This window comes from Protopterus annectens, chromosome 2.part1 (genome assembly GCF_019279795.1).
Source record: "Protopterus annectens isolate FY-2018-M chromosome 2.part1, PAN1.0, whole genome shotgun sequence".
NCBI classification, from domain to species: domain Eukaryota; kingdom Metazoa; phylum Chordata; order Ceratodontiformes; family Protopteridae; genus Protopterus; species Protopterus annectens.
The window spans coordinates 73,765,174-73,788,214 of record NC_056729.1 but is presented as its reverse complement, the minus strand read 5'-3'; the positions used below and the strand labels follow the sequence as shown (position 1 = coordinate 73,788,214).

Below are 23,041 nucleotides of genomic sequence, written 5' to 3'. Positions count from 1 at the left end.
AAAAATAAGAATTTCTTTAATTCTTTGCAAGTTATGGCATGCTTGCTTAATGCATTATTAGTCACTTTATTTTAATAGCATTCAAATGGTCACCAATTGTAGTAGTAGTTTTTTAATAGTATCACCTATATAATACGCATTACAAGTATAACACAAAGCTAAATATACTATCTCCTCAGAATTACAGTCAAATCTACCTTCTGGACAAAAATATTTAATTCTGGTAAAATAATATTTTTTGCAGTTACTAATATACTGTTTACATTTCTTACAATTAACTAGTCCTAATTCATCACCATATGTTCTGCTTCTTCCTTCTATCTTATTGGGCAAGCTAATTTCTAAACTTTGTTTCATTTCCATTTTTATTAACCTAATGTTGCCCAAACTTTTTGTCATTCAATGTAGACATGCAAATACTACTCCTCTTTTCATATACGTACTGAAAACATTCTTGAATATTCTCAGTATGATAACGTCTTTCCTTTAATAACTTTTCTAATTTTGTCATTTCTTGTTTAAATAATTTATCTTTACTGGTCAGTAACTATATCCTTATAGCCTGTCCTTTTTCAGTCCTGCAGGATATGTACTACTGTCATGAAGCCAAGAAACCAAGAACAGATATTTTAATAAAAGTCTTTAGTGTCTCGGCTCACTTGCCTTTGAAGAGTACATCATTACAGAAAACACAGGAATTTCAACACGTTCATAATTGCCCTTACATTGAACACATCAGTATGTGCATCCGATTTTTGGATGATATTTTTATAGCATGGCCTGGCTTTGTGAAAATATTCCTCCTTTTGTTGAGTATCTTAATGTGACAACTTCTTTTTTAGAAGTTTCATATAATATCAGTACTGATTTTTTAACTTATCTTAAAGATAAGACTGGGCTCAAAAGTGCTTAAAGGCCAAAATTCATAGGAAAGAGACATATTCTAAAACCTTTTTGCATTATACCAGTCCTTTTCATGTCAAATGAGACATTATTAAAGGACAAATGGTTAAAGCAACCAGGATGGTCACTGATTTCAATAACTATCTTGAAGAATATGGTTTTCTAGGGCAAATGTTCTACAATTGCTGGTACCCTCCTGATTTAATTGAATCTATTAAACTTGAGGTCATTAACAAAAGGAAAACCAGACACTATTATCCCCTACAGGGTTCTTCAGAACATGAAAGCTATTTTCCAGAAGTTAAGGCAAGTTTAGATTTAGACAATGGCAATTCAATTTTTCCTGTGAATAACATCAAATGCACCAAAATGTCTGATATTGGACCGTCTTCTATTACTACCTTTAACTCTAACAGCTTGGTTATTTCTGATGTCATACACAAGAATTGGCAAATAATTTTAGCTGATAAGGATGTGTATTTCAAGCTTGGTGCTTGTCCAAAAATAATTTATAAGAAGGACAAGAATTTTTAAGGACTGGTTTGATGAGATGTCAGTGTATGATAAAATACAAACTGGGAAGATGACAAAATGTGGTAATTGCTCTCAGTGCAAATATATTTTCAGTGGTGAACAAATGAAAGTGAGGAACAGATACATTCGGATTTCTGGGAGCTTCAGTTGTCATACAAAAGGAGTGGTTTATGGTGCATTGTGCAATTACTGTTCATATTTTATATTGGAAAAACTGAGTGCAAAATAAAACAATGGGTGTGAGAACATATTTATGATGTGCAGAAAGCTAATGCTGTGCTCTTTGGTGGTCTTAGAGCAAGTTATCCCCACTCTGAGAATTGGCCCTTAGAGTATCCTGCTGGAGCAGTGTGAACTTTGGTGGCAGACAGAATTTTTTCAATGCTTCTGCACCACCAGGTCTTAATGACATTGTTTATATTTCAAGCTTTGTTAAAATGAAGGCTTATGATGAGTATCTTTTGGTACGAACTCAGTGTTGGTCTTTAATGGGTGATTGAAGTTTTTCTTAATAACATTATACATTTATTTAGTATTTGTTGTGATCATTTAAACTTTACACTTGAACAATTTATTAAAATAATTATTTAAACTAGTTTTACTTATTTAATATTTATTCTTAATTCAATATTTAGTCTGTTTTAATAGAAATATGCGATCGCTGATATACTTGCGGTACTTGTAAGCATGGTCACTATGTTCCCTGAGGCATTTTGCCAAAGCTTGTTATATTGTTTCTTTAGCTTCTTTAAATGTAACACATAACTATTTTAAATTACTTGATCAAGGCTGGTAATACCAGATTCAATTGCTTATTATCATTAATTTTTAATATTATTTTATCATTGCTTGGATTTTAAACTTATTCAGTAAACATATTGTGGATTGGTCACCTGATCTCATGTTTGTCATCCCTTGGCCACGACTTCTTTTAGTCATTTTAGACCTATCATTTTCCATCATTGAAAATCTTCTCTTAACCTGTTCTTTATAAGTCCATGTGGTTTACTGTTTGACCCCTTTAAGGAAATTCCCAACCAAATTGCTAAGTATTTAATGTATTCTTCTTTCCAAAAATATTCATAATACTTTTTTTTTTTCAAATACTCAGAATACACATAGTTAATTGCCAGCAGCCTTGTTTTATTCATCTCACATGCCATCATCTTAAAAAATAGATGAACAACCTGTCATTGTCAACTTAATGATTCACCAAATATATCACTACAACATCCATAGTGAAACTTTAAACTCTTCGTGAAAGACTTTATACTCCTGCAGATTAGGTTTTCTAATCATTGCAGCCACTGTTTCTAGACATAAAATCAGTAACATAAAATAACGTGAGAGACCACTGATTTCCTTGGCTAGTACCCCTTAATATTGTGAGAGAAGGTGACACACTCACAGCACTCAAATTCTATGAAATACCTCTTGGTTGTCCTTTCTCCAAATAACTTTTGACCCTAATTGATGTCAGCTGTGGATCTGTTATTTATCTGGCCCAGTGACTCTTTTTCTAAACTTGGTACCCTTTTTTTCTGTATAGCTCATATCTTGATATTTCTTTCAAAGGTAATCTGCTTTTTTCACGTAAGTATATCTTACTGGACCTTGTTTCTTTATATATAATATATATGAATAACATGCTCACACTTAAGTCCTTCCAACACATCTTTTCAGTCCTGTTCAAAAATCATTAGCTGTGCTGTCTTTAATTTATTATCAAAGTAGGTCTCTCACTATCAATGCACTTAGCATTATCCACCAGTCTTGGTATTAACTTGTGTACATTTCTTGCCAAAAATATCATAAATAATTTTAAATAATGACTGGGCACTGATACTAACCTGTATGAAGATGGCAGACTTCTATCTTTCCCTCCTTTAATGTCACCTTCAGCATAGCTTCTGTCACTGACAATAGGAATCTGTTTAGTTGCCAATACAAAATTATACAACTACAGTAATCTAGACAGCAACTCTACTAATTGTAAGTTCCAAAACAGAAACTGGGAGTCTTTCACTATCCAGAGACTTACCTCTTGCATGACTATTTAATGCCTCAGTTAACTCCTGCTTATGTTTTTAGTAATCCTTAGATTTGCAGAAGTATGTGTATTCCTTGCTCATTTTCTCTCCTTTTTGTCTGGGCCTAGTAAAAATGTGCACAATAATGTCTTAAATGCTAAGCTGTTATTACCAGATCCCCTAAAATGCAAACCTGCTTCTTTGTCTATGCTGGCTGTAACCTTGTGTGCTTTCTGTTGCCAGGGCTAACTGCCAACATGTTTTGATATGCAGGGGGGTTTATAAACTGTACTTATCCTCCATGACTGATGTTACATATTGATGAACAGAATATTATTTTATGTGAGATGTGATATGCTTCTTTCTGTCTGAAATGGATTTTTATTATTTTCTGTAACTACAATTACAAGTCAAGCTGATACATGATGATTCTGCAGTAGAATCAAAACATCCTTGAATATTTGAGTAAATGTTTTGCACAAATTCTGATACACTAAGGAACATGACAACATTGCAGTTTTTGCATGAAACAGAACATTTTTGTCAACTTTCAAGAAACAGCTTAAACTTTATAGGTCTGGTTTTCATATGATTTTACATATAAAACTGATGCATTTGCAGTAGTGTAAAGAAAAAATATGCATGATTACTAAACTGTATTTCAAAATGTTTTACTTTTCTGGAAATTGCAATGAAAGGAATGAACATGCATTTTGTGCAACTAAGGGCCAAAGTGTTTACAAAATTAATGTTATTATTAAAGTTACTTATTGCTTGCCACTAAAAGCAAAAATGCAATTGAAAATATCCAATAGAGAGGTTTGTATAAGTATGCACTTATGTACTGGATCGGCTGACTGAGGGAAGGAAAGGAAATTATGGATTTATTGGTTTCAAATCTGTTTAATGAGATTTTGTAGGGCATTCTAAATGAATACACAGGACATGTAACATAAAGCAACCTAAGAGAGTTATCACTTGCAGTAATTTATACATTTAGGTGCAACAGCCATTGACACTGACACTGAATACGAGTTTGCACATTCTGGGTAATAGTAAATAGACTAGATGTTTTAAATCAGCAGTTTTGCATCGAGTAAGAAAAATATTCAGGTATGTTTTGAGGCATTTTGCTATGGCTAAAGAAAATCTCCAAGTTTAGAATATTTTTGTCACATGAGCTCTTATGACTTTACATGAAAGAAGTTTAGTTTTTTTGGGGGGGAAATGTACATTCTTTCCTCAGTATCGTGAGAATAGATGTCATAGGGTTAATCAGAGGCTCTGGAAAGATAGTTCTGCTGATATATCTATAGTGATAGGGAAAAATGTTTTTCGGCATGCTTTTATTAGATGGAGAAGAAAAAAAAAGAAGCGAGGGAGGTTGGTATAATGGTTTAGGTGTTTGCATTGCAGACACAAAGTGAGGGTTTGATTCTTACATGGGATAATTGGCTAGGCTTAAAATGACCCAAAAGAGGAGTTAGCCTGGAACATCTATGAACCTATGACATGCATATCAGCAGAGCCATGTGAAAAGAAGCTATGTGTAGAAGTTGAGAAAAGCTAGGCCACTATGGTGGTGTAGAGGACTAAAGACTTGACTACGACCCAGGTAATTTGGGTTTGATTAGTGGGTCGAGGGATTGAGAGAGTAATAGAAGAGATGGGTGTGCCTATCGACGGAGGAGGGCTGCGATATAGACATCTGTCTGAGATGATCCCTGGTGGAGACTGGGGACATCATTGGGAGGAGGCATGGTCCAAAGAGGGGGCCAGGGTGGACCTGACTGAACTCCTGTGGTGGTGATACACTTCAGTGGCCTCATTGCATGCCCGCTCCTCAGACATAACTACTTCACTGTGAGGGAGGAGGTAGGGCATACAAAGAAAACCACCTGGACAGATGCAGAAATAGCCGAGTACCCAGAACACCTTTAAACTCTGCAACCATCCCCAGCAGTACCTAAGTAAATCCTAGGGCTGCCACTTTTTGTTGTGGCAAAAAACAGACCAAAGCTACACCCCTTGCACCTCTCTTAACCCTGCCTATCTCTCCCATGACTGACTACTCCCTGCCCATTTTGTGACATCACACTCATATTAGGGGAGAAGGAACATCCTCTTTTCTTGGCCACCTTTCCAGATAAGAGGATTTTTTGGTTAAAGTTTATATCTGAACAGATGAACCAAAGCAAGATGTTATACTGCTAGGACATCAAAGCGTACAAAGTTATCTTTATGTTTACAGTAATGGCCAAGTATAGGATTATTTATTCTAATCAGATGATTTTAGGTTTGACTCCTTGTTAACTAAAGAAATTGGTATTTTGTGCTACATAGTAACATGTAATGAGTGACAATTGTTTTAAATGTTAATGTGTCAGAAACTATAGATAATATTTGAATATCTTTATTTGATAGTTCAAATGGAACAAGTTAATTTTGCTTTAGCAAAGAATTCTAATATTGGCGAATTTATGGGCTGCTGTATGGAAACCTTTATTTATGCAGAGTGGTAAATGCATTGACAAGTCAAAGTACATTTTCAAATGGACTTAATGCATTAACTACCACTGGTAATTAGTATATTATTGTTACAGCCAGATATGTGTGTGTGAATTTTCACAAGAAAGATTACATCTGATGTCGTTAATCGTCTTCCCATTCATCACTGATGGGTTTGGTTCCGAGCCCCTCGGAACCATATCAGCCTAATACCAAGCCCTTCTCCCTGTTACCTCAGATCTCGTTTGCCACATAACCATATAGCAGCGTTTCACCGAGCTCTCAAGCTAAGTGTTATATTTTCTTGATAATTGTGTATTTTTGAACATTTCTCTTATTTTTCACTCTTTTACTATTAATATCTCTAACTAGCTCTACTCATTGGGTAATTCTTTTACCATCATTGGTACACCTTGTCTTTACCCTTGTGGTATCGCGTGATACCATCGTTGGTATCTTCTTTCCCCTTTCTTCTTCCTTTTTTAGGTGTTTAGTAGTTTTGTTAACTTTTTTATGTGTGTATGGAAATGTCTGTCAAAAAAGGGACTTTGGGGTTTAAACACTGCACCTCTTGCAATGCTAAACTCCCTAACAGCGACTCTCAAGACGACTGTGTTTATTGTCTGGGGGTTTCTCACCTCTCTGTTAAACCTCCTTGCCAGATTTGTCAAAGTTTTAGTCAGCGGACGCTGAATGAAAAGAAAAATAAATTGATTCTGAAAGGCCTATTCATTTCTCCTTTCTCAGAGGCCCTTTCTGTGTCGGAGATTTCAACCCCTCCAGTGAAGGACAAGAAACGTCCCCATTCTGATCCATCTTCACCGGCTGGTGATAAGAGCAAGTCAAACAAATATAAGTCCTACAAATCTTCCTCGCAGCATAGAATTGCTACTTTTGCTCTGACTATTACTACTACTACTACCGTTCAGAGCTCAGCTTCAATTGCCACATTGACCGAAGCCATGGACATTACTGGTTTTCGATGTCAGCGCCACCCTCGGCACTGACCTCTACGGCACCGACCCTGTCTTTCATTTCAGCTAAGGCTCCTACCTTACCTTTGACAACAGCTACGGCACTGACTTTGCCTTTTACCGCACCAAAAGCGGTTTCGACCCATGCAGTTACTTTGGAACCAATAATATCGACTGAGAGTGCCTCTTTGGCACCGAGTCCCTTTTCTACTCCACTGATTCCTTTACTGCCCATCTCCAAATTAGAGACCACGGTGCCACTAGCTCAGCCACCATGGACCCGATACTCCCCTTCATTTGATCTGTTCCTAGGTCAGATGTGAGATCCACCAGGTGTCTTTTCGAACTTGATATGGTGCACCTGTTGGATCAGCTGTTGATGGCCAGAGGGATAACAAATGTTCCTAAGACTCACCCCCCCCCCCTTTGGGGTTTGGGTCTATCTCTGCCAGGACTCTGACATACACTCCTCCTTCAGATCCATCAGTTCCAAAGCCCATTGCTCCAACTTCCTTTGTGGAACCCTGTTCCTCTGTGCCAACAGTGACTGTCACTGAAGCTTCGAGGCCACCCCTTTGGTTTTTGGTCCCATTGCAACCATCCCTTCCTCAGACCCATGGTTGGGGGGCGGAGTCCTCAGTCTAAAGCATGGTTCTGAGTGTTTTATCAGTTCCGTCCTCGAATCCGGGGATAACATCTGCCCCAATTCTGCTTAAAGCTCCATTCCCAGGAGCGGGTCCGACGGAACGGGGTGTGACCCTTGGTTCCAAGGTTGTCCTTCTCGGTTCTGGGCTCCCATTCCTCTTCGGGTGGGCCTGCTTTCCGGGTGATGGAGAGGGTGCTCGCTTCTGGAAGCGCTCCTCAGATGTCGGAACTTCACCCTGCTCCCTCTGAGTTACAGCTACCATGAGCCACCTTCCCAGGACAGAAGCAACAGGAAACCCCAGTTCGGGGTACCCATCCTTCCGAGTCTTCCTCAGATATTCCCACTGAGGAACCTTCTCGGAAGAAGGCGTGCAAGAGGAAGCATATTAACTCTCCTGAAGAGTCTTTGACAGAGGATACGGACTACGATGATGGGGAAGGGTCCCCACAGTTACCCCCTAATGATGTCTCCTTCGGAGACATCCTGGAAATATTAAAAAAGAGGGGGTGCCTGGAAGTCCTCTAACCCTTCCTCAGAGGAGTTTGTCTTCCTGCAGGCTTTTCGCTCCCGGCCTACATCTTGGGTGACCCCACCTGCCGAAGAGTTAATCCAGCTCGTCATGCAGTGTGCTTGGCACAACCCTGACTCTATTCAGGCCATTCTCTGGAGACCCAATAATATCCCCCCCCGAAAAGCATCCCACCAGGTCCAGAGGTTTGCCAGTTGACACTATGGTGGTGGCGGCAACCACTAAAAAGGATCTAGCGGAAGAAAGTCCTACTGTTCACCCATCCAACAGAGAGTCCCAGGCTGTGGACAGGTTGAGGAAGCATGTGTTTGCTTCAGTGACCTTTGCTGTCAGGTCCCTGAACTACTTGGCACATTTCACAAGGCTCCAAAGAGATTTGTTTACCAAACTTTCTGGAGCCCTCGCGGGTCAAATTTCTGATGGGGCACGGGACAAGGTTGCTTCTCAACTTGCCACCCTTGAATCTATTTCCATTTTATCCATGAAGCTGCTCTCCCACGCAACCGAAGGGGCGGCTAGAGCTGCGGGTGCTGGCATAGTCATGAGACGTCATGCCTGGATGCGCACCTGTGACCTTGCAGGCTCCTTCAAGTACTCCTTTTTGAACGCCCCTATTGAACCATCTTCCTTATTTGGTTCTAAAGTGGAGGACACACTGGCCAGGTGCGAGCAAGATGGAAAGACTTTGTCTGCCGTTGGCCTATGTTTTTCCAAGCCCCAACGTTTTTTTTCCAGGAACCAGAGGAGTGGAAAAATCTGGCACAAGAAATCTCAAGGTCCTTTCCATAATGCACCTGGAGAGGATCCCCCTAGAGGCAGAGGGGGTTCCAGTGGTGGAAGACGCCCCTTTAAGGGCAGAAGAGGTCCCCAAAACCAAGACTCCAGGGATTCCTTCTGTGGGTGGTCTTATCAATGCTCGTGAAGCGTTGCCCAATTGCTTTCCTCTGGAAGCAGTCGGGGCTTGTTTTTCCATGCACCAAACTGCCTGGCACTCTATTTCAAACGATTGATGGGTGCAGAGAATAATCTCAAGAGGCTACTACATCCCTCTAAACTCCCTTCCGAAACCTACAAAAAAACCTTCCTGATGTTCCACCCAATCGAAGGGAAGAAGCGGCTTTAGAGATAAGAAAGCTGTAAAAAGAGTCATCCAACCAGTCCCTCCAGACCAATGCCAATCCGGGTTTTACTCCAGATTCTTTTTAATGCCAAAAAAGACCAGGGATTGGGGACCCATTCTGGATTTCAGCCATTTAAACAAATCAGTGGTACAAACGAAATTCTGCATGGTCACTCTTCAATCCATTCTCCCATTTTTAAGGGAGGATGGTTGGATGTGCTTGATAGACCTCCAGGAAGCATATTACCACATCAAAATGGACAAACACTCCAGGAGTCTCCTTTGCATCTGGTTAGGAGCCAATCATTACCAGTTCCGAGCCCTGCCATTCGGTCTCTCAATGGCCCCCAGAGTGTTCACGAAATGTCTAGCAGTGGTGCCAGCTCATCTGAGACTTCAAGGATTCCATGTGTTTGCATATTTAGGTGATTGGCTCTTTTCTGCCCCCACCAAGCATCTTCTGACCATGGCCCGCCATTACACACTTTCACTAGCAGAGTCCCTGGGCATCACTGTAATTTGGGAGAAATCCAACTTACAACCTACCCAACAGCTGGAATTTATAGGGACAGTTTTTGATACTCTAACCTGCCTGGTATCTCTACCGGCTCACATGCTTCAGAGATTAAAGATTGCAAGTACGTGTGATACTCTGTTAAAGAAAGGTGTCAGCAAGGGAAGTTTTTCAGGCTCTAGGGTCCATGGCTGCAGCCATTCTGATAGTGCTTCTGGCAAGGTTACACATGAGACTGTTACAATGGCTCCATTTGTCCCAGTGGTTGGCAAATCTTCACCCCCTAAACTCACAGATCCTCATAACCAACTCTTGCAAGCAAGATCTCCTCTGGTGGATGAGGCAGATGCAGAAATTTGGTGTCGCCCTTTTCAGACTCCTCAACCCAAAGCCACTGTGACCATGGATGCTTCCCTGATGGGGGGGGGGGGGCCTTTTCAGGTAATGACAGTCCAAGGCATGTGGTCGAGCTTAGAGGCCAACCTGCATATCAGTGTTTTGGAGTTAAGAGTGGTGCTGTTAGCGTTGCAGGCATTACATCCACTCCTTCCATCTGGAACGATTGCGATTCAGTCAGACAATATGTCAGTAGTCTGGTACATAAACAAACAAGGAGGAACCAAATCCTACCCCAATGTCAAGAGGCCATGAGAATTTGGCACTGGGTGATAGCTTCCGACCGCTTTCTTATAGCAACGCACATCCAGGGGAGTTCCAGCCTGATTGCGGACAGTCTGAGCAGATGCATTCTCCTTCCACACGAGTGGTCTCTCAATCTCAAAATTGTTGTTGTTGTATCTTTCAGCTTTTCCCACTTAGGGGGTCGCCACAGCGGAACTCCGGTCTGCTAATAATTGGCAGTAGATTTTTACGTACCGAGTTGCCAGCTCTGACGCACAACCTTCAACAAAGGTACGCCCATTCACGCATGTCTCCACACAGAAGACGCTTTAGCTGAGAATCGAACAGGACAACATCTCACTGTGAGGCGACCGCTACCGCAACACCACCACCGCAGTCTCTCAATCTCAAAGTGACGGCAGAAATTTTCAGCCAATGAGGCCAGTCTTGCTGCGACCTTTTTGCTTCCCCTTCGAACAACAAATGCAGCAGCTTTTTTGCCCTCTTTCCCCCAGAGGAGGGAGTCCCCGAGAGACACTCTGACTCATGATTGGCCCACGGGTCTCCTCTAAGCTTATCCACCAATTCCCTTGATACCTTTATTTTTAAGGAAAGCAACTTGGTTGAGATGCAAGGTGATCCTCATTGCCCCGTTCTGGCCTCGTCAAGTGTGGTTCCTCTTCCTCCGGCCTCACCTGTTACAGCCTCCATGGATCCGGGGCACTCGTCCAGACTTAATTTCTCACCCCCAAGGGTTGACTCTCCCGAATCTGTCAACTCTTAAGCTGACAGCTTGCTTTCTCCACTTCCGTTAGTCTTCAGGCAGGAAACCCTTTCTTCACCTGTTCGCAATATCATTCTGGCTTCCCATAAGCCATTCACCAGAAAACTTTACAGAGATAAATGGAAAAGGTTTGCTCTTTGGTCTAAAGAATGGATGCTAGATCCCTTCTCAGCTCCGGTCTCTGTTATACTTCAATACCTATCTGAGTTATTTGAGAATGGAGCATCAGCTTCTACCATACGAGTCCATTTAGGAGTTATTTCCAATTTTCATAATGGATCAGAGGACACTCCACTTATGTCCATCCGCCTATGCAAAATCTTTCTCAAAGGAGTGTTTCACAGCAGATCTCCAATTAGGTGCCCATTAGAGGTGTGGAATCTCTCCCTAGTACTACAGTCTCTCTCTCAACCCCCTTTTGAGCCTGCTACAAAATGTGATCTCAAATTCCTATTATGAAAGTCTCTATTTTTGGTAGCTGTCACTTCAGCTAGATGGATCTCAGAATTACAGGCCTTGTGCATCAAGAGACCATACTTAATATTTCATAAAGACAGAGTATCGCTGCGTACTAATCCATCATTTCTCCCCAAAGTGATTTCTGATTTTTCTGTGCACCAATCCATCGAGCTCCCAGTGTTTTTCCCAAACTATTCCAATAAAGGAGAATACTGTCTACACCCATTGGACATGCATAGGCAACTACGTTTTTACTTAGATAGGACTAAATCTATCCGCAAAACAGACCAGCTTTTCATTTCCTTCCCTGGTCCAAAAGTGGGATATGCTGTGTCAAAAGTCACTTTATCAAAGTGGCTCAGAGACTGTATTTCATTTTCATATTTACGTACATGAGCCTAAACCTCACAATATCAAAAGCACGTTCAACTAGGGCTATAGCAACCTCTGCAGCTTTTCACTCCAGAGCATCCATGGACGACATTTGCACAGCAGCCAGTTGGGGGTAAACCTTACACTTTCATCAAACATTGCAAGTTGGATATGGTCCCCAGGGGAGGAATGGCCTTCGGCTCAATGGTGCTCAGGAATTTTCTTCCATAAGGGCCACCCACATTTCTCAGGTAGCTTGGGATTCTGTCCCATCACCATCAGTGATGAACGGGAAGAAGATTAACAACATTAGATAAAGAAGTTATGTCTTACCATAATGTTATATCTGTGTTGTTGATGATCTTCCATTCATCACATCCCACCCTCTATCCCCTACTAAAGGCTCCTGATAGATCTCATGGGTCCTTGTGGTGTTTTCAGGGTTTTTGTGCAGAAATGGCCTCTGCTTTACTTCTGTATGTGTTATGCAAACTCAATCTGAGGTAATGGGGAGAAGGGCATTATGAGTAGCAACTTAGCTCGAGAGTTTTTGATGTACACAAGCTTGGTATTAGGCCAACATAGTTTCCGAGGGGCTCAGAACTGAACCCATCAGTGACGAAAGAAGATCAACAACACAGATGGAATGTTATGGTAAGACATAACTTCTTTATTTTGTGATGACAATTTATATTCAGATTTTTCTGCACAAATTCAATAATATGGTGTTACTAATTTTGAAATCCTCTCGGTGGAGAGAAATCTTCTACCTCTAAATCTAAGAGTTTGGATGAAAGGTTTTTGATTCCTTTTAGTCACCTTTATTTTGATATCATGATACAATTATCTGAGACAAGATGTGTTACTGGGAAACCTTATTAATATAAATAGAAAATATTTTCTCTTTGGTGTCAAAACAAAGAATGGGAGCCATCTCAAATGAGGGCACACCTGGTTCCTCCATTATCTGAATGAACTGATTAGTTCTGGTTGGGTGTGTACTTCAATACATGTACATTTCTCAGCCATTTCTGCCTGATTGCCACTGGTGCCTTCTCTGTATACCTTTTAAGTCAGTGTCTTAAATGACTATGCATATTAGATCACCAAAGAAAAATGTAGCCTCTTCATGAGATTTAAATTATGCTTCAGAAAACATAAACACCATTTGAACGAGAAACTCTCCTCTAAAATTCTTAACTTGAAAGACTTTTTTTGTGGTAGCCTTAACTTTTGCTTGAAGGGTATTTGAGTTACAGGCCATTGTGTATGTTCAACCTTTCTTGGTCTTCTACAAGGACAAGGTGTGTCTGTCATAAAGGAAGGGTTAGTCCATCTCAGAATTTGTCCATAAGAAAAAAAAAACCTTTTTGACAGTTGATGAAATGAAATGGGAACAACCAGTTTCTAAAGAAACTACTTCTAGATGTCTGCCTGTTTCACTTAATTTCTGTTCTAGCCACGGCAAAGACCTCCTTTTGAATATTTTTGAAAGTTGTGGATTCTGGATCTATCCTGGAAACTGCTGCTTACTTTGTCCAATGTTTAGACTTTTACCAAACTTTATAAACTGCATGTTTTTATAGAGCCAGAACTGTTCTGTAGGGTGTCCTGGAATCTGGTTCATCTCCGCCTACCCATACAACTTGAGCTCTGGGAATTGTCCCGTTTGTGAAGAGGTTTGAAACAGTAATCTTATGAAGAACATAGTACAGTTGTGTAGGTAACTTACCATACAGGTATATGTGTGAATAGATCACTGTTGCAATACATATATCCTCTTCCAGCTCCCTTGGTAGTCACTTTTTTTGGCTAGGGTGGGTATCCTTTTCCATTTATTTGTCTGTTTTCCACCATATATATTTATTCTAGGTCTTTAGAGCTCTAGGCTTTATCCTCCAGCCTAAGAGGAAGTAGGGTCTGAGTTTTTGGCATATCTGTATATCGCTTGTCTACTAGCTGGTGCTAGGGACATACATGCCAGGATGAAGCTTGAGCTTTGTAGAGTGGCTGGCTGCATGGATATTCCTTCTGATAAGTCCCATTATGAGGGGTACTGCAATAGTGATCTATTTTAACATGTACTGTGAATTATGTAACTGCACTTTCCACTACCATTTTATTATTGTATGCCTTTAATGATATAATGGTAATCTTGGCTTCTTATGCCATATTATAGGTGATTACTAGGCTTGCAGTCCAGGGGACCATTGAGGAGCCAAGCTAAAACTTCCACTTTCCCCAAAGTAGTGTCCGCATAAGTGACTTGCTCCAGCTTCCCTCGAGCTTTATGGTGGTATTGTTCGTTTTTATACAGCTTGTTCTCTGAATTGGTGTTATACAGTGGTTTTTTCTTGGTTCTGTTTTTTTTTTTTTTTTTTACACCTACTCCTGTTGGAATTAAATGACTTGCTCAAGGTCACACAGTAGACAGCTGAGGGTGGAAGGAATCAAGCCCTGTAAAACAGGATCTTCAGCTCACAGCCCTAAACTTCTGACCAATTGCCAGACTATGGACTGTTGTAAAACAGTCTGAACTAAAATTACATTCTTTTAATATAGTATATATTTTGCTGCAAATTTATATACTTTGGAATTTTTTAAATATGTTTTTTTCTTTCATTCTTTGGCATGAGCAACATTTATTGATGCAGTTTGTCTGCCTTGTCCTTGACATTAAAAAAGAACAGATAAAGAGGTATGTGGTGTGCTTTCTTTTATAATCATTGTGCCCTCTAATGGTCATGGTTTAAGAATACAACTGAGCTTTGGTAAAGACATCCGGCTGCTAAAATTAGCTGCTTGAATATCTGATGTCTACCAGCAGCTGTATTCCAGTATGTGTATATTTTTTTGCAGAATTATTCCATTATTTATACGTCTGTTGTTACAGTGAGTATCTCACGTCACATATATTTTTCTCTGAATTAATGCTTTTAATGTTAATTGCATGCATGTCACTCTAAAAGGTTATCCTTTCACCAAAACAAATCAATGGATATATTACCTGTCAGTAAAATACCTTTCCAGTTTTCTGTTCTAGTCATTTACTAATAAGATCAAAGGACAACTGCTCTATTCCTGATGTAGATGTTCCTTTAAACATGTTTCCTTTCATCTAACTGACTTTTTTTATGTCACACTTATAAGATAACGTTACACCTCATTGTCTGGCACTGTGAGATACTGACACTGTCTCTTCTGTTAGTCAATATTTGTAAAGGAGATCTTGAGATCAAGTCAGTGTTTGTCATGCTACATGCATTTACAATGTAAGACACAAAAAACGAGTTTCATTTTTTTTCCTGGCCCATTAACTTTTGATTTCTAGTATTCTTTTATCATTTGCTGACAACCATGCTCTACTTTGACCCCTTATCTCTTGTCAGATGGGTCTTCCTCCTTCATGGAGAAACAGTATTAAGGTGACTGTTATCACAACATCGAAGTTAGGAAGAAAGAGTGAGGGACAGGGAGTGAGGGACAGAGACTGAGGATGTTTGAGTCATCCTATGTCGGCATGAGTGCTTTTTCAGTCTGATTCACCCAACTTTCCATGAAAATGACCATACAGTGACATCAGGGTGTGTACTGTCTTTTACTAAGGTATGTCTAGCATCTGTTTGTATAGTGTGTCATTGTCTTCCATCAGTGACCACATGCCATAGTACTCTCGCTTGTCAAACTAGGAAAGCTGGCTTTCATCCACTTAATCCATCTTTCCTGGTTGGCCATCAAGCATTCTAGGCTGCTAATTAAGCCAAACATGCCAGCATTGTAAAGCGACAACCTTTCTTTCTGCCAGCAGCCTATGTAGACAGAATTTTGATTCCCTGTACAATAACATAGCTGGAGCTTCCAGGGCAGATATCATGCTTTGTTGCAAGTGTCCTTAATAACGAGTTATTCAGAATTATGGTACATAACATGGAAACTGAACTCTGTTTTACAATAGTATATGTTTTATTACATAATTTTAAATGCCTGTCATGAAAACGTGACAGCAGCAAAACTTTAAAAGTATGGCGCTAGCCAGTTACTCACTCCTTTAAGATGCTCAGGTTTTCTGCTAACAAGTACATTTTTGTGTGTAGTATATTGCAGTAGTAAGCAACCTTGTATGATAAACTTGTGGGTACATTTTACTAACAGATGCCTTTCTTCTTGTAACAGCTAAAGAAGCTACTCCTAGTGGAAGTTCTCGTGGAACTTTTTTTGATTTTGTTGCAGCCAAGCAGCGGCAAGTTAGTCATCAGATGGCTAACAAGCAAAAGTAAGTTCGAATAAAGTTCATGGTATAGCTCTTTGCCTGATAAAATCAATGCTGATTAGGTAAGTCTACTGCTTTTTACAACGTGAAAGTTAGAGCAAGAAACACTATTGTTCAAGAAATAAAGAGCACACAAGTGGTATCATGTCGATTTTGTTTGGATTTATACAAGCTGGACAGTACAGCACTAGCACATTAAAGTTCAAGTATGTCTTCTGACAGAGGAAAGATTTGTAATGTATAATTCCTGAAATGTTCACACCTAGACTTCATTATTATTAATTTTGTTAAAACTAGAAAATGTGTGGTTCAAACTTTGTAGACATTCCTTGATGGGTAGTGTAGTTCAGTTCATCCTCTGTACCAATCAGAAGTTTTTTTTCCCACAGACGTTCTCATGCTCAGTGATGAACCCATGGCAGTGGACTCCGTGACATCATCCATCCATTACATAAGTGCACTTGTGCCTTATTTGTTTATTTATTTATTGACATTTGATTACTGCGTAAATCTGAATGGGTAGAAGCCCATTTTCAGTGGAGGCCGGACGAGAAAAGGTCTAAATGCATTGTGTCTTATTTTGTGACTTGCACAGTTTAAATCTCTATCTTTCCTTTACTATAAATATTCATTTCTTCACATCCCCTTTTGGTTTGAGGTTTTTGTAATTGTTGAAACCTCTTGAAATATTCTACTAGATGCTGAAAAGAAATTCCTCATGTCAAAGTCAAAGTAAACTTTATTGTCATTTAGAACTACACACATGTAGCCTGAATGAAATTTTGTGCATCAGCTCAATTCTTGAGATTACAAAGGAAAGTGAAACAACATATACAAGTAGAGGAATAGACATAACTAACAAATACAATACTACTACCAGTACACGCAAGAAAGAGCAGAGACATTTACCAACACTCATATACGAAAAGAATACCCTCCCGAGTTAAATTATTTAAAGTAATACAATACACACAACAGACTGAACAATGCCTTAGTTATTTGTCTAATATTGCACTTGAGTGGGTTAAATTATACTGACTATGGATATAATAAACAAAATATTGCACTTACTTGGAATATGTGCAAGTATGTAAGTATGAGGAGGGCTATTAGAAAACGAGAATTTTTTATCAAAAATTGCAGAAATATTTTGCAAAAATTGTAGGAAAATTGCAGGCTTCAGTGTACAATCTTGCCTATCCTTCTTAGAGTTGCTTATATTGTACTGCAGATTGTATTAATCACATGTTACCAGATGTATGTGCTGCCATATGTATTCAGCCTAAGTTTTCCTTAAATGCAGCACAAAATGAACTTGGCACAGTACCTCTGCAAGGCCCCTAAATATCACAAACATGGCAACCCTTAAATATTAAGTATTCATGTTATTAGTCCTTTTAATAGATTATAGTTCAAACCCGAGTACCTCTGCCTGTTTTGTTGAAATAAAATGAATTTACAAAATAATTAGTGAATGGCTGTCTGCTCTCTGTAATACATTTATCAGTAAAAGCCATTTAAATGCAAGAAAATGTAAAATGCCCAAAAATCATCATCATCATCATCTTCTTTCGGGTGTTCCCATTAGCGGTCGCCACAGTGGATTACCTGTTTCCATTTTTTCCTATCCTCTGCATCTTGCTCTGTCACACCAACCACCTGCATGTCCTCTCTCACCACATCCATAAACCTTATCTTAGGCCTTCCTCTTTTCCTGTTACCTGGCAGCTTCATCCTTAGCATCTTTTTCCCAATGTACTCAGCATCCCTCCTCAGCACATGTCCAAACCAACGTAATCTTGCCTCTCTGGCTTTGTCTCCAAACCTTCCAACCTGGGCTGACCCTCTAATATACTTATTCCTAATCCTGTCCACCCTCGTCACACCCAGTGCAAATCTTAACATCTTTAACTCTGCCACATCCAGCTCAAACTCCTGCCTTTTTGTCAATGCCACTGTCTCCAACCCATATAACATAGCTGGTCTCACTACCCTCTTGTAGACCTTCCCTTTCACTCTTACAGGTACTCGTCTGTCACAAATCACTCCTGACACTCTTCTCCACCCACTCCATCCTGCCTGTACTCTCTTCTTCACCTCTCTTCCACACTCACCATTACTCTGAACTATTGACCCCAAGTATTTAAACTCATCCACCTTTGCCACCTCTATTCCTTGCATCCTCACCATTCTTCTATCCTCCCTCTCATTCACACACATATATTCTGTCTTAATCCTGCTGACGTTCATTCCTCATCTCTCTAAAGCACATCTCCAGCTCTCCAGCGTCTCCTCCACCTGTTCCCTACTCTCACTACAGATCACAATGTCATCTGCAAACATCATAGTCCACGGGGACTCCTGTCTGATCTCGTCTGTCAACCTGTCCATCACCATTGCAAATAAGAAAGGGCTCAGAGCTGATCCTTGATGTAACTCCACCTCCACCTTAAACGCATCTGTCACTCCCACCGCAAACCTCACCGCTGTCACACTACCCTCGTACATATCCTGTACCACTCTTGCATACTTCTCTGACACTCCTGACTTCCTCATACAGTACCACAACTCCTCTCTAGGCACTCTGTCATATGCTTTCTCTAAGTCTACAAAAACACAGTGCAACTCCTTCTGACATTCTCTGTACTTCTCCATCAACACTCTCAGAGCAAACATCGCATCTGTAGTGCTCTTTCCCAGCATGAAACCATACTGCTGTTCACTAATCATCATGTCCCTTCTTAACCTAGCTTCCACTACTCTTTCCCATAACTTCATGCTGTGACTAATCAATTTAATCTCTCTGTAGTTACTACAGCTCTACACATCACCCTTATTCTTAAAAATCGGTACCAAAACACTTTTTCTCCATTCCTCAGACATCCTCTCACTTTCTAAGATTTCATTAAACAATCTGGTTAAAAACTCCACTGCCATTTCACCTAAACTCCTCCATGCTTCCACAGGTATGTGCAGCTTTATCATAGTTTGCTTGTTTATTTATTTATTTTTTATAAAATGCCCAAAAATAAAATAAATAAATAAATAAACAAGCAAACTATGATAAAGCTGCAACCTTCATGGAAACCTAATAAAGATATTGAATGTGTATTTATTTATATTTGATTAGAATACATTTAGGTCACTTAAACTTGCATGAATTCAACTCCCTGGAACATACTCTTATATTAATCAACCAAAGCATTATTATATTAGGATGAACCATCAGTACTACAACTCAATAAAATTTGTAATCACTATGAATAGGACCATTTTCACCTCTTTTCTTACCTATTATTTAAAGTGTTTTGTCATGTTTTAGTGACTTACCTTTTGCACCAAGCATATGTGGTTCATAAAGCTCCAATTAGGAATTTATTCCATTGGTCAATATTTTCACTCTTTAAATGAAGAACAATCCTGTGCAAGATTATTTTTTTCCATGCTTTTGTCACTAAGGTTTAAAGGTGATCTTTAATTTCAGTGCCATCAAATGAGGGAAAATATGAGCTGTGTCCATAAACTTTAATGGACTCATGCAGAGCACGCAGAGAGATGCATCCATTAAAGTCTAAGGATGTTTGCCTAACATGATGTCATTCTAGGAAACATTAAATTTAATAGGGTTATGGATTTAGTGAAATGTTCAAGAAGCAAAAAACAGCCCAAATAGAGTTTGGTGTTAGACTACACCAAAATGCACAGTGGCACTTAACTCACCAGATGCAATGATGAAGAAATACATCATGTTAAAAATTTTCTTTGTCACTGGAAAGTTCCCTGACTGCCTGTTTTAACTCGGGATTCATGTGATCAAGTTCTAACACATTGCTTGAATGATGAAACTATGAAACCAGGCACAGAAAAAATAACTTGAAATATAACTTACTTTGCCTTTCCGCACCATGTACTGCAACATTAAACTATTGCTATTCGTTGTTCGATTTACATGAATATGTTAACATTTTCTGCATTTATGTTCAAGATATGTCATAAATTAAGAAATTGCAGATTATGTATGGGCAGCAAGATGGAAATTGCTGAAATTGTGAAAAAAATGCCCTTTCATGAGAGAGGTGTGTAGGTTCTTCTCAAAGTCTGATGGCTGTGCCAGAGTTTTTTCACTTGGAACTGATTCAGAGAACTGAGTTTCTTCACTTGGAACTGATTCAGTGAACTGGCTGGAACCTAGTCCTCACACCCATGAAGGAGATATATCCCTTGTGCCTAGCTGATCAGTTTGTGCTACATATCTTCTGGCTGATCAGTCAAGCCCTGTATCTTTTCAGCCTGATCTTGTGGAATGACATTGATAGTTATATAACCATAGGTTGAGCGTGCTTAGAGCCATGTCAAGATCTCCGATTTTTTTCACTGGCCTGACTGGGTTGACCTATCTTTGTTGAGGAAAAACAAAGGGATGAGCTTCTGTCAAGGTCTGTTGCCCATGAGTGAGAAATCTCACATTTTTTGTCATTTTGTGGCATCTTGAGTTTCAGGTGTGCGATTTCACCCTTAGGGGCTTTGGTACATGATCCATTTAAATCCCAGTACAGGCCTCTCCCATTGGCATGCAGGCTTCTATATGTGTAACATCCAGTGCATGCTTACTGCAACCCTTGTCCACGTGTGTCTATATGTATCTCCAAGTATATGTGTGTATGGATGTATGTTTGTAATTGTGTATGTGTGTGTCTATATATATATATATATATATATATATATATATATATATATATATATATATATAGATAGATAGATATACACATGCATCTGTGTATACATGTATGTGTGTGTACTGCATCTACTCATATTACATATATATATATATATATATATATATATATATATATATATACACACACACACACTGTATGTGTGTGTGTGTGTGTGTGTGTGTGTGTAATAGATCTACTCATAGATACAGATAAGTAATAAATATGTATATGTGTGTGTGTGTGTGTGTGTGTGTGTGTGTATATATATATATATATATATATATATGTGTGTGTGTGTGTGTGTGTATACACACACACACACACACACACACACACAGATATATGCATACATACACGCATATGTAATATTTATTTTTTCTTTAAGCCCTAACTCCATGGATGTGCTAGTTTATACCCCCAAAAAATATGGAGGTGGGGACAGATTGTCTTTGTAAAATGGTGTCTTTGTAATGTGGTGCCTAAAGACTTACCCACAATCTAGTCTGGTATACTGCAGATCTCCGTGAGTCTCCAGTCTCACCACTGTCAAACATGGCAACAATCTGTCTACCCAGCCCCACCAAAAAGAAAAATGGGCAAAGCCTTATCAGTCGTCCTCTTTCCACCAGCATTAGCAGGTACCCAGGCCACTAGTCAAACTTGGATCACCTAGGTAGCATTCAGGGCTTTATCTCTGTCTACCCCTGTGGAGCTAGCTTGCCAAGTAGAAGCAGTTCTGCAGCTTGATAGAGACCTGTCTCCTTAACCTTGAGAGAACTTGAAAGTCTTTCTGACCTTCTTAGACACTCGTTTAACTTGGGCCTCCTTTATACCACAGTCAGGATGCTTGTTTCAGAATCGTATAACCAATAGCTTTAAAACTGCAGCCCATTATACTTTTGCAAAGTGCAGTTTCAGTGAAAGCCACTGTTAACGGGACTGGGTTTTTAAATGTATGTTTATCTCATACTGGGTATTATTTGGGTGTTATACTGCATGAGGGATTAAGCAGTACTTTTGTTTGTCCATAATTTTTAATGTTAAATTGAATATGTGGGGAACTGGAATTTTTATAACAGCATTTCATGTTTCTCTATTCTCAGCAGTTGTGTAACTGTGGAGTTGCTATTTTTTAGTAAGTGAATGTACTGTTTGTTTTGTTTAAGCATGTTTTAGTGTGTTCATTGGGTTAGGTTTGTTGAGTGTGGTTGTCAGTAGTACTGGATTTCATAAGTTCATTTGCAAATGTGGTTTGTATTGCTGCATTTATTTCTATGATATGAATCCCTTGTTTTAGCCATCTCAGCACATTATGACCTCATGAATCTTAGAACTCTGTCTCAGCACCGGTGTGTCATACACTTTCTCATGGGGGTGCACCATTTAACAGCCCTTCTACTTGGGAATTTAACGTCATGATGATCAGTCTTGTCTTTTTGCCTTCTGAGATGGCTTGCTCAGCTGACCTGGTTTATCTCCTGAAAGGTGAGGTTAGCAATCCAAGTCTCTCTCTTGGGAGATGTATTTTACTTAGGTTTAATTGGGATTTTTCTAAGTTGTTACTAACTGCAGAGATCCTTCTTAAAGTAAAATCCTGTAGGTATGTGAGTACTCCCCATGCCAGCTGTTCTTGTAGAAAACCATCTTATTGACTGCTTGTTTATATTTCCTTCATCCTTTTGGTGTTGATAGGTGCTACCACCTGTTTCAGGTGTCCTGTGCCCTCTGTTACAGGTTTGTACATTTATATGCCCATGTGTTAGTTTTGTGTTGTTGCAGCTGTGACTCATTCATGTCCCATTGTAGTCATAATCGGGAGGCTTAGGAGAGGGTGCACAGTCCTAGTCTGACGTAGTGATGCAGTGGTATGTGCTGGTAGAGGCATGTGGGCTACAACTCTTTGAAAAATTGCTGAGCGATTCTCTCCATGTGGAGATGCCATATGTTATCTGCTACAGGTCATTTGATACAGTGCTTACTCATATATGTATAATTTTAATTCTGGAAAAAGTTCTACAGAGCTGCATCAAGTTTTCTGTTTCATGAAGCAGTGTTAAGT

At 39.5% G+C, this 23,041-nt stretch overlaps 1 protein-coding gene across 1 annotated transcript in view; it reads left to right on the top strand.

The window, feature by feature from the left end:
- The window catches only part of LOC122794824 (trichohyalin-like), a 348,510-nt gene extending 332,224 nt beyond the window's left edge, over nt 1-16,286 (top strand). Inside the window, exon 5 of the mRNA XM_044063429.1 lies at nt 16,168-16,286. Within this exon, the coding sequence (XP_043919364.1) occupies nt 16,168-16,271 (104 nt within the window). The 3' untranslated portion in view covers nt 16,272-16,286. The remainder of the gene's footprint in view (nt 1-16,167) is intronic.
- The last annotated feature ends 6,755 nt before the right edge of the window (nt 16,287-23,041 follow it).